Source organism: Ipomoea nil, unplaced genomic scaffold, assembly GCF_001879475.1.
Source record: "Ipomoea nil cultivar Tokyo-kokei standard unplaced genomic scaffold, Asagao_1.1 scaffold1353, whole genome shotgun sequence".
Classification (NCBI taxonomy): domain Eukaryota; kingdom Viridiplantae; phylum Streptophyta; class Magnoliopsida; order Solanales; family Convolvulaceae; genus Ipomoea; species Ipomoea nil.
The window spans coordinates 349,860-361,813 of NW_017617781.1; the positions used below are offsets into that span (position 1 = coordinate 349,860).

At 38.6% G+C, this 11,954-nt stretch overlaps 1 protein-coding gene across 1 annotated transcript; it reads right to left on the reverse strand.

Annotated features, from left to right (window-relative positions):
• Window positions 1–5,063: 5,063 nt before the first annotated feature.
• LOC109185733 (formin-like protein 5) lies at window positions 5,064–10,192 on the reverse strand. Its single transcript, XM_019335687.1, has 6 exons — window positions 9,894–10,192; window positions 7,470–8,591; window positions 6,595–6,792; window positions 6,349–6,500; window positions 5,652–6,127; window positions 5,064–5,544 (listed from the first exon to the last, which is right to left on the reverse strand). The coding sequence occupies exons 2-6, from the start codon at window positions 8,557–8,559 to the stop codon at window positions 5,157–5,159; spliced, it is 2,304 nt and encodes a 767-aa protein (XP_019191232.1). The 5' UTR covers window positions 8,560–8,591; window positions 9,894–10,192; the 3' UTR covers window positions 5,064–5,156.
• Window positions 10,193–11,954: the final 1,762 nt, after the last annotated feature.

Below are 11,954 nucleotides of genomic sequence, written 5' to 3' on the forward strand. Positions count from 1 at the left end.
ATCAACATTAACTTCTATGCATTCCTCTGCATTCTTCCTCTCGGCCTCTAAAGTGGACTCCAACTAGCCTATATGGAGATTCTGGTTGTCCGCCAACTTGTTCTACTCAGCACGCTCAACCAAAATGACTTTCGAGTCTAGAAAATAACCTTTTACTTTCAATGCGCACATGAGGAACTACAAAGGAAAATGTTAGCTAAACATGCATGGTTAGTTAATAGCAGGGACCCTGAAAGATGGGGGAAAACTTACGAAGCAGCCATGATAGGAGGTAGACTCCAACAGCTATTCAACCTCTGCAGCTTTATAGAAACTTGCATTTGGTGATGGAATCCTCGGAGTTGACCTCCGGATTGAGATTAATCTTTTTGGTAAGCCAGGGTGGCAGCTATAGGGTTAGAATAACGTTTGGTAGGGCTGTTAACGAACCGAACGTAAACGAACGGAGGTTGTTCGTGTTCGTTTGTTAAGAATTTTGGAGTGTTTGTGTCCGTGTTCGTTTGTTAAGGTTTTTGAAAATCCTGTTCGTGTTCGTTTGTTAAGCGTTCATTAGCGTTTGTTAACGTTCACGAACATGTTAACAAACGTGTTCATTAACATTAACGAACACATTCACAAACATGTTCGTTAACATTAACAAACACGTTCACGAACATGTTCGTTCACGTTCATAAACACGTTCGTGAATGCTTAATCACCAAACATAAGAACATGTTCATGATCACAATTCGTTCGTGAACAAGAAATAATATATGTTCATGAAAAATAACTAAACAAGAAACACAACTACAAAGAGAATACAAACAAATATTAAACGAACACAAATGAGCTTGTTCACGGACATTATAAACGAACACTAAACAAGCTTGTTCGCGAAGATTATTAAATGAACACAAACGAACGTGTTCATGATCTCTTAGCAAACGAGCTTACAACTGTTCAAACTATGTTCGATTATAAACCGAGCTCTAAATTTTGTTTGTTAATGTTCGTTTATCTTAATAAACGAACGCTTACCAACACAAACACGAGTTGTTTACCGAAAGCTCTGTTCGCTAACACCCCTAACGTTTGGAGCCAGTGGCGAGCGCCACAGTCGGTGGCCTTCTTCTTCTCAGCATCGGCAGCGGAGGCAATCGCAGACCCGTTAGGTGGATTTAATAGATGTTGGGCCCTTGCCTTCACCGTCTGTCGCGACCTTGCCCTTGTATTTGGCTTAGAAGAGCACTCAGTGATCGAACATCTCTTTAGGAGGGTCGGGAGGACTGTTGGATGGACTGGCAAGCGAGTAGGAGAGTGGTAGCTGATTAGAATATCTTCCCCCTTAGGCTCATCTTCGGATGACTCCTCGATGTTATCTTTACCAGAAGCAAAAGGAACAACATTAGAGAAAATCGTTGAAGTAAGGATAGTCGGCTTTGCTGGTCAGTCGGGAATGTGGAGCAAGAGACAATCAACATGTGGTCGCGACGCCATTGGGAGAAAATCAGCCCTCTTAAGTGCATGCAACCGAGACTAAGAGCTAGCCTTAACGAAGCCTAGGTCGAGTAAGAGAGTGACCACATTTGTTGTCTCTTCCTCACAGAGAGACATTTTGGAGAGGCGGAAGTATGACCTCCTCTAGTTGAAGGGAAAGTCAAAGGGATCGAGAAGCAATCGGTTGGACGAAGAAAACCATCTCATTCCACTTCTTGTGGGAGGATTCCAAGACAACCAGTATTCGGCCCACCCCATTGAGAGATTTAGAGGTAGCCAAGGGTAGTGTTACCTACGCGGGTCTCCTTAAAGAGTTGGTTAAAGATGGTGATGGTCTGAGCGACTCCAAGGGACTAACAAATGGTAAGATAGTAGGTCACTAGTAAGTGAGAGTTGGGGACCAATTGACCGGGTACCACCCCAAAGTATTTGAAAAAGAGGGAGAGAAAAGATGTAGAGGCACACGGAAGTCGTAGCAGACCGACTGGTATTGGATCCCAATGAAGCTGCCCTATGGGAGTCAACAATGAATCATCGGTCAGCGGAGACGACCTCGGCTGAGGGACCTCCCTCATGAAATCGAGCTCGCCAACAGTAAGCTTGGAGCGATCGATGAATGGGACCCCCAAATCCTCAAAGTAGTAGCGACCTCGAGTCACGCCCTCGAAAGGAGAAACAAATTGGATTTAGGGGAGTAGAGGGAGTGAGGCCCAGGAAGGTAGGTGGAAGTGGTACGATTCTCAATAACCCCTTGGCGGGTCGAATTAGAGTGCTGGGGGAATCGCATTTTATGAAAGAAAAATTGTTAGGAACAAGTATAAATTAGATTTTGACGATACCAAGAGTTATGAATTTTAGTCCGCAATTTACTTTATTTCTTAGACTTAGGAACTCGTTTTCTCAATTTGAATAGTCCAAATGATAAACCGAATGGTTACATTTTGGATTGCTAGAGACTGAGCTTCGGAGGATTGAAAATCATAAGAGTTTGAGTTGAAGAGTCGAAGAATATAAGACTTCAAAATCGAAAGGTTGCAAAGGCCGAATGGTGGAATGGCTTACCTTTCGAATAGAAGGGGATTTGAGAAGTAACTCGAATAGTAAGGACAACTATTCAAAATCGAAAGGTTGCAAGTGCTAAGGTCAAAACGTTAACTCGAATAGTGACAGTTAACTGCTCAGGACATTTTCTGATCAAAAAGTTCGGAAACTTAAAACACTAGTGCTTTATGAGAAAATGTGACCAAGGCAAGGAGAATCCTACATTATCATCATTTATCGCAATATTTGCTTTAGGCAAACAAGAATAAGCAAGATGAGACTCATTCTTCAACGACCAAATGTTTTGGTGTGCTGCATGTAGGGACCAGTGCCCTTCACACCCACATTGATAACAAACTTGCTTCTGGCTAGGATTTTTTTTTTTTTTTTTTGCCTCAATGAGCTTGGTCATCCTTGATCATTTTGATCACTCTGATTCTTATTATGTGCTTGGAACTCCTCTATATTTATACCACATCCACAGTAACTCCGTCCGCGACCTCAACCTCAACCTTGGCCCCTTCTAAAATTGCTCAACTGATAATATCATGTGCTTCAGGCACAAGTACAGAACTAATCTGACATGCGTTATGATTCTTTATCAACAACTGGTTGTACTTCTCAGCCCCAATGAGTGCCGAAATCAGCTCATAATTCTTTGTCATGTACTGGTGCTAGAGTACAAGATTACTTGCATAAAAGTAGACAGTATATTCAAATAAATATTTCTTTGAAACTTTCTGTTTATAGCAATGTTGAGAAATTACACTTTTGGTCCTATGACTATAGGGGTATTGTTAATTTCAGTATTTGACTTTAAAAACTAACAATTTAGTCCTGTAACTATGCAATTTTTAACACATTTAGTCCTCCCGGCCAAATTACCGGTCAAATGTCGCCGGAAATTTAAACTATTTTAAATTATTTAATGCGGAGGGCAAATTGGTCATTTCCTGTCATTTCTTCTTCTTTCTGCTCCGGCTCGCCTTCGCAATTCCCCGTCCTCCGATAACGACAAAGAGTCTTATTATGATTGAGAGGCTTGGCATCAGACCTGAGTACCTTAGCATGGAACAAGGAGGAAATCAAAGCCGTGGAAAGAATGGGTTTGAGGGGAGTAGGAAAGTTCTTGGTGCAAAGCAAGCATCAAAACTGTCAGAAAAAGTAGTAGCTAAGTTACTAGCAAATATTGGATTTGAAGCTTCTTCAGAAGTTCGGACTCAATTGCTGAGTTGCCATATTTGTAAATTGGGACGTATCTTAAAACTCCTTTCTGATAGTTATAGAAAACAGTGTTCGGCCATTGAGTTACTGAAGATGTTCCTTCAAACTTGGATTCTCCGACGAAGCTTGAAGGTAGGTTGTTTCAGAAGTTTTTGCCGTACAATAATGTTGAGGATGAGGATGAAGATGGTGATCGTTATTCCTCGGATCATTTTAGGATGTATGAGTTTAAGGTGCAGCGGTGCACACGCAGCTGCAGCCATGACTGTTTTTGCTGTGATATCAACCAGGCGGAGATTTCAACGTGATCTGCGGCGGAGAATTCATCGTATGCCACCTCTGTTTTTGTTGTCTTGTAGCTTAGAGTTGAGTTTGTTGTAGGGTTACAACTTAAATTGACCGCTTCAACCTCGTCGGAATGCCGATCGCCTTCAGGCTCAACTTCTTCGCCGGCTTCGACTTCTACCTCCCTTTTTTTTTTCTTTTTCCGGTCGTGTCTGCAAGAGGGACGAAGAACAACGAAGAAGAAGGGAGCAGAAAGAAGAAATGACATGAAATGACCAATTTGCCCTCCTGATTAAATAATTTAAAATAATTTACATTTTTCCGGCGACATTTGACCGGTAATTTGACCGGGAGGACCAAATGTGCTAAAAATTGCATAGTTACGGGACTAAATTGTTAGTTTTTAAAGTCAAATACTAAAATTAACAAGACCTCTATAGTTGTAAGACCAAAAGTGTAATTTTCTCTAGCAATGTTGCAAAAATCATGCATAGACACCGATCAATCGAAGTCTAGGCGCTAGGCAGTGACCAACTACCTAGAATTTCGGCAAAATCGCCGTTCTAGGAGGCCGGCTGCCAAGGCTGTCATTTAGGCTACCGATTAGCTATTTTTCCGTGTTTTTTAATGGGTTCTTTCGCTCAAACCGACGTTTTTAGTGAACAAAACATTTTATATACATATAAAGATTAATTGATATATAGGTGAACAAAATTTATGCAACATCCATATAAAGATTAATTGATATATACATGCAATTTCTATCTGCAGAAAACAACAAATTCTGTTGAACAAAACATTTTATGTACATATACATACATACATATATATATATATGTATAGTAGTTTAGTATTATGATGAGGCTTATATATATATATATATATATATATATAAGCCTCATCATAATACTAAACTGTATTAGTCAAACGCATCACATAAATAGTCCAAATATGAGTGTAAAGGCACATAGTAATATTTCTAAGTAAACACAATGAATAACAAGGGTGCATACTGCATAGTAATGTTATCAGGCACATTGACTAACAAGGATGTGCACCTAATTAACTACTGAAATGTTAATAAGGAAGCGTGCTATGCATGTTTCTCCTGGTTCTAAAGGGTTTCATGATTAATGATCATATAACATCACCTTATAAACACAGCATGTAAACACAAAAAGCACTACAACTTCAGCAGTGAAGATAAGAGGTTGCAAACAAGAATTTATGTCCATTTTCAAAATGCTACATTCCGAACTACATGGAAGTTCCAGCCTAAATGAGATCCATAAATGCCTTCCATTCACCAGGACTTTAGATTCTAACCATGGAAGTTTAAACTTGGAACTTTGCTTTGGTATACAAGCAGAGCAGAGGACAGGATAAGGATGCCCCACTGGGGATGCAAAATCTAATTCAGTTTCAAACCAAAATGGTCTTCGAAAAACCACAAAAACCTCAACGAACCAGCTTCTCCTGCACCATAACTGAAAATTCCTATATGCAAGACCTGCATACCTGCAAAGATGCAATTATATGACACTTTCTTACCATTATCTTACGTAATGACCAATCCATTAGAAATAGAAGGAGCTTTGGCATGAGTTATATAGCCTAATCCCTACTGCTTAGTATCCTTCCCCTGTGCCTTGAGCTTTGCTTCAACTTGTTCATCAGACAATGGAAGGTAGTAAACACGAGGTGTTGCTCTGGTCTTCCTAAAAAGATCATCCAATGTGACAATTGGAGGGTCAACTTTTGCAGGAAGTGGAGGTGGTGGTGGAAGAGTATGCCTCTCTTTCACTGGGGGTGGATAACACAATGGTGGCGGTGGTGGGAGAGTTGGAGGAGGTGGAAGCTGCTTTTTCTGAATCTGTTGCCTCAAAGAAGGCTGTGTTTGCATAGCTGGTGGGGCAGCAGCTGTAGGGCCCATGCTTACAGGAGTTACAGGAGTCACAGGAGATTGAGGAGGACCCTCAACATGCATTTTAACTTCCAGGGGATCAACAAACTCAGCTACCAGTAGCCGTCCCCCATTTGAAGGCCATTGCAAGTTGTACAAAGCATTTCTAGTTTCATTAGCTTCTTCAACAGATGAATACTGCAGACACAATGTAAAATACAAATTAAATTCTTCACCAGTTCGATCTCATGGAAACTATCCGAATCAAGACTCATGACTATACCATTCTTAAACAAGGAAGTCCTCCACACATCCAGACCAGATTTATCATAATTTTAAATCCAGTTCCCATATAATTAATATTTATGTCATATAACCTTATCACGGAATCTGAAGAGAGGTGAGAAATATTGGCTTACCGACACATAGCAGTGGGTTTTGATGTTATCCATCCAGAAACTTGTGACGGTACCAGTTTTACCGAGTAGTTCTTGCACAGCTTTCAAGGTAAAAGGACGCAAAAAACGATCAATTCTGAGAGAATTTGTAGCAGGTTTGGGTGATGGTGGAACTGCCATAAGCCATGTGGTAACAGTGTTCAATGCTGTTATAGTACACCACATCCAGAGAAGAATGCAATACCAATATGGAAGGAGGCAACTTACCCACACGTTCCTTTGTTAATTCTTCACTAGCCATCGAATTAGACATAGACAAACTGCGTTTGAAAGTAGGATGGGATGCATTTGTAGGTGTAGTAGAAGCAATGATGGTTCCACTCTGATTCTGTGGAATTTCGAGATTTTCTGAATTCCATCTACGCTGCCTCTTCACAGTACCTTTGCTAACCACTGCTTCTTCATCTGCAACATCAGTCTATTAATTACACATTTTTGACAAAGGAGAATGATACCAGATCAGCACTTTTTGTAGATAAACCACAAGTGTGAGAACTCGCTTCAGAAATGTATTCAATTTCAAGATGCAAAAACACCTTGACTGTTGTGGACCATATTCCCTGACCCACAGACAAGAAAACCATAGGGCTGGGTGGTATGTGGAAAGGACATATGAACACAATATGTTCCCATGGCTCTCAACACAACAAAATTTCAAACACAGATATATGTTTGAACTTTTAAATAATCCAGGAATTGAATTTCACAACTACGCATTTTATTGAAGACTGCATGCACAAACATGTCATTAAGTGCAAGTATCTGCTGCCAGAATTCTCGAGGCAAGGAAGCTTTTATGTTTGTGTAAGGTACTAATTTCCTAAACTTGCAATGAATTCTATCACGTTTTAGCATCCAAACACCTAGAGCCTGTTTAGCCCAACTTGAGCTTCTTCAAAAAGTCTTTTTCAAGAAGTCTCAACTCTGGAGCTTCTTGAAAAAGAGGATTTCCCACTTTTCTAGAATAATGTAGTGCAGATAATTATAAAAACAATGACAAACATATTAAAGAATGCATGACAGCTTATCCCAGAAGTGGACAAACAAAATAAAACATAACAATTCAGTAAAAAAAAAATTACCATTGGCCTTCCTTTTCACAGATTGCACAGCTGGGTCACTTTTGTTTTCAATAGAAGCAGCTTTCACATCCGCAGTTATATGATTCCTGACAACATCAGGATCTACCACCTTTCTGTTCACTGCTTCCACATTATCTCCATTTTTCTCAGTATCCATCTTAGAATCAATCTGTTTACTCTCAGACACATTTGCCTCCATGGAATCATCAGCAGACTTTTTCCCTGAATGCAACTTTTCAGATGAACCTGAATCTCTATTGTCATTAATTTGGTCAATGCTGCCTTGCTCCACAGATAACTTGTTGTCAAGTGGCTCTTCAACATCCATTGGATGAGATTCACCGCCAGGAACAACATTGCTGGATGATAGATGCACCACCTCAGGCTTAACATCAGTAATCACATTATTCTTTATTTCTATTTTTTCACTAATTGAGATATCAGTAGAAACAGTACCAGAGTTTACATGAGATTCCAAAACAGGGCTGACCTCAGATACCTGATTATTTCGCTTAGGTGAAACAATTTTGGCATTCACGTCGGAAGACTCTGAACCAGGATTTTGGAGCTCTGTTTTTGAATCCCCTTCATTCTGTATTCCATGATTTTGTGACTCCTGCCCATCCAAATCCATCACTGAATCCACAGTCTCGCCAACCACAACATTAGTTTCCACATTACTAAGTTGCCCCACTTCTACACCAATTGAATGAACTTGTTCTCCTTCAACAACTTTACCATCATCAGATGGCGTTCTGTTGTCACCAAGATCAACTTTATGCACTTCACTTTCCACTTTATCACCTATTGAATCACAAGCAGCAGGAGCATCCTTCTCCTTGTTAGCATCAAATAACTCAGTCTTTTCTTTTTCAGATTCAACTTTAGACTCGGGGGCAGAGTCAAAACCATCGCCAGTGTTTCCCTGTTCACTTTCCTGCTCACTGCGAAGTGCTTCATCCAACCGCTTCACCAAATCTTCCTTCAGCCCTTTTGTTGTTAACTTGCGTCTCTTAAGCTCTTCCTTTAGCTCTGTGACTTTCCACTGATCAATCGGTCGACTGTCCAGAATAGGATATGGGGATGACATTTGTTTGTCCAAAATCCACACTTAAAATTGACCTTATATATACAAGACAAAAAGACAGAAATCAGACAATCTGAAACTAGCAAACCAAAGAAAGTCTATGAGATATTAAAGATCACTTAAAGGAAATTTAAAGCACCATAGAATAGATTTAGGGCAGTAACAAAGTAAAGTACTTAGCAGTATAGCACATTTGGCAGTGAAAGACTGAAAGCTCAGGAATAAATATTCTCTTACTAGGAGTAATAAATCTACTTTAGAACATTAAATAATTTAATGCAAAGGATAAAAGAATATAGTTGTTACCCATTTTCCACTGAAATTCATGTCAGTGTGAGTAGCATTACAGAGAACATAGAAAATGATTAGCAAATAACTATTATACCTTTATTAATCTTTTCAAGCTCATCCCAACCATATCAATCCATTAAAATCCCAAGTTAGTTGACTTAGTTCAGGTAACATATGCCCAACACTTCCAAGGGAAAATATTACCCAAGTAGGTCCAAAAGAGGGTATTTGCCTAGTAGGCTAGTACCTCAAAAAGGGAAAACCAAGTTTTAATCCTCTCCCCATCTAACATGACTACAAGAACTGTTAATCTATAACATTAACATACAGATTTTCTAGTCCTTTTGTTAGGAATACAACCAGAATAACTGTAGTTCCTTTGAACTGAACTAAAATTTATGGAATTATATCAGAAGTCAAACCCTAATCTGGGGAAAGGATCTAAAGTGATTTAGTATTGGAAAAGAAATATTTCATTCATACAATAGTGTATCAGGAAAAATGCACACGGCTGAAGACAATCATGGGTAGGTGGAATTCGGATGACTAAGAACGATATGTATCTAGTTTCTTTTTTGTAATTCAATCATTTTCTGTGCCTTCCTTACTGGGCACATTCATTGGCTGTCAGAATTGTTCTATGCCCAGCTGTTAAGGAGAAGTGACCCTGGTTCAGGAATTTGGGCATGAATTTTGATATAACAAACCCTCCCTGGGTTATTCTCAGAATTTCATATTTCTTGTCCACTCTTCTTTAATCTTCTTTCTCTGGTGGTTATTTGTTTTTTTATAGCTGCATTTCTTTGATGTATTACAAATTTCTGGTGAACACTATATAGAATGACTATAACTTCAAATCAGCAAAGTAATGAAATCCAAACATACACACAACAATTAATTACACGTTGATTCGCCTGTTAACCGTTTCTGTAGAGAGAATGAAAATGACACCCAACATTACACAGCTTAGCGCCAACACGGATCACGGGTTGAAAGGAAAATGAAAAGTAAACGCAATCCTGAAAGTTTTCGAGGAAGAATCTTACTGGTAAGGATTTGGTTCAATGCTGGAATAGCTGTGATCACAGATGTCAGTTTCCACAGTTACAAGAAACGTGTGGAGACAGCAAGCCCTAGCTTCACCATAACACAAACACAACTATCAGCAGAATTTAACAAAAATCAAACAAATGAAAACAAGATTCAAAAGAAAAATCTGGAAAATGTAAAGTGAGAGCAAAAAATAGCGGTCCGATTAGGGTTTTGGGTAGTGCTTCTGAGCACAGCATGGAAAATGACAATCAGTAAGGGGGGAATTTTACAGTACGCGAAGTTTTGTGTATGACAATAATACCCCTAATATTCTGAGAATCCTCTTGAGATCGCAACATCAAAATATTATTGGTTTTTGTATGTTTTTTTGCAGGCCAACTAGGGGCAAATTATGTTGTGGAATCGTGCTGGCCTTGTAAGGTGGGCACAGTTTCAAACAATGAAAACGATGTCGTTGTAATTTTTTATAAAAAAATGTTTTTCATTTGTAGGTAACGGCGTTTCTCTTTTCGCAATTGCATAGTTTAAAAATTATGAATCAACAATATTAGGTTTGTAAACATGTAATAGGACTATATGTTCATAATTTTCGATATTTATATTCATAATTGTTGAACTCTGTATTCACAAATCACATAACTAATATGTTCATAATTTGATAACTATATAGTTTAGAAATTATGAATCTACAGTACATATATTATGAATGTACAATACAAATATTATGAATCTAAAGTATAAAAATTATGAATCTACTATATTTAAATTATGAATCTACGGTTGGAAAATTATGAATTTACAGTATAGATTTTATGAATCTACAATATAGAAATTATGGAGGATAACAGTGCCACTAACAGCATCGTTACTCAACCACATGAAAACGGCGTCGTTTGGAACCGTGCCCACCTTGCAAGGTGGGCACGATTCCACAACATAACGCTCCCCAACTAGGAGAGAGAAGAGGGGAAAAATTTTGAAAAAAAAAAAAAAGAGAGAGAAAATAAATTTTTACGCGCCTAGTTGGTCACGACAATGCAGCCCACACATGGCTGCACGACAATTGCTCGTATTTTTCCTACTCAATGAGTCTCACAAAAAATTATTATTTCTAAAAAAAAATTAAAAAAGAAAAAATCACCCCATTAGTATAAAAATCCATCTCAAGTTTTCTGGTATGCCAAAAACTCTAAAATATCACTAATGGGGTCTCGCCTAATCCCAATATAATCTCTTCCCAAAAGAGTTTATTCAGATGTAAATAAAATGAAAATGCGTCTTTCAGGCTTGGCGGTGGGTAATCTCTTGGGAATAATTTCGTGTAATATAACTATGGGTGGTAAGGGTTCTAATTGCCTTCTAATCCCCTATTTATAGAGTTAGGAATCCTAATCAGAGTTCGAATAGTAAAGACCTACTTTTTATTCCTAAGAGGTATATAGGTCTAGGATTCCTAATTAGAATCTGAGTAGTAAAGACCCACTTTCTTTATTCCTAATAGACTTAAAGTCCTTATTATAAACAAGGGTCCATGGCCCTTCGTGGACCACATTAATTAATTAAGAAATCCTGACCAGATTAAATCCTTTTTAACTATTCTTTAACGCAATTAATTAAATAATTAATCTGGAATTAAAGGGCGTAACACGGGGTGTTACACTCCCCCCCCCCCCCCATCACAAGAAGCTTCGTTCCCGAAGCTTAGAAATCATTTTAGGGATAAAGAGTCAGAATTAGTATAGCAGTACATAAGGAAAATATTATATGGAATATATATATATATATATATATATATATATATATATATATATATATATATGTAGGGTTGCATTCACATACAAACACCCTTAAAATACAAACATGTGGACATATACCGTGCACACACCTAAATGCGGGTGTGCACACATCCGTGGACGACAGTGCATAGACCTAAATGTGGGTGTGCACACATCCGTAGTATGTATGTGTGAATCCACAGTATTTGGGCCAGTGTGCACACGTCCATGAATGACAGTGCACACAGGCGGACACAGCACACAAAATCATAAAAACTA

Bases quoted from the DNA above. Each gene is read 5' to 3' on its own strand.
- LOC109185733 (XM_019335687.1), bottom strand. From the start codon at position 8,559: ATGTCATCCCCATATCCTATTCTGGACAGTCGACCGATTGATCAGTGG. The intron at 6,793-7,469 runs GTAATTTTTTTT...CTGATGTTGCAG, and splicing joins TGTGAAAAGGAAGGCCAATG to ATGAAGAAGCAGTGGTTAGC. The intron at 6,501-6,594 runs GTAAGTTGCCTC...GGCTTATGGCAG, and splicing joins ATTAACAAAGGAACGTGTGG to TTCCACCATCACCCAAACCT.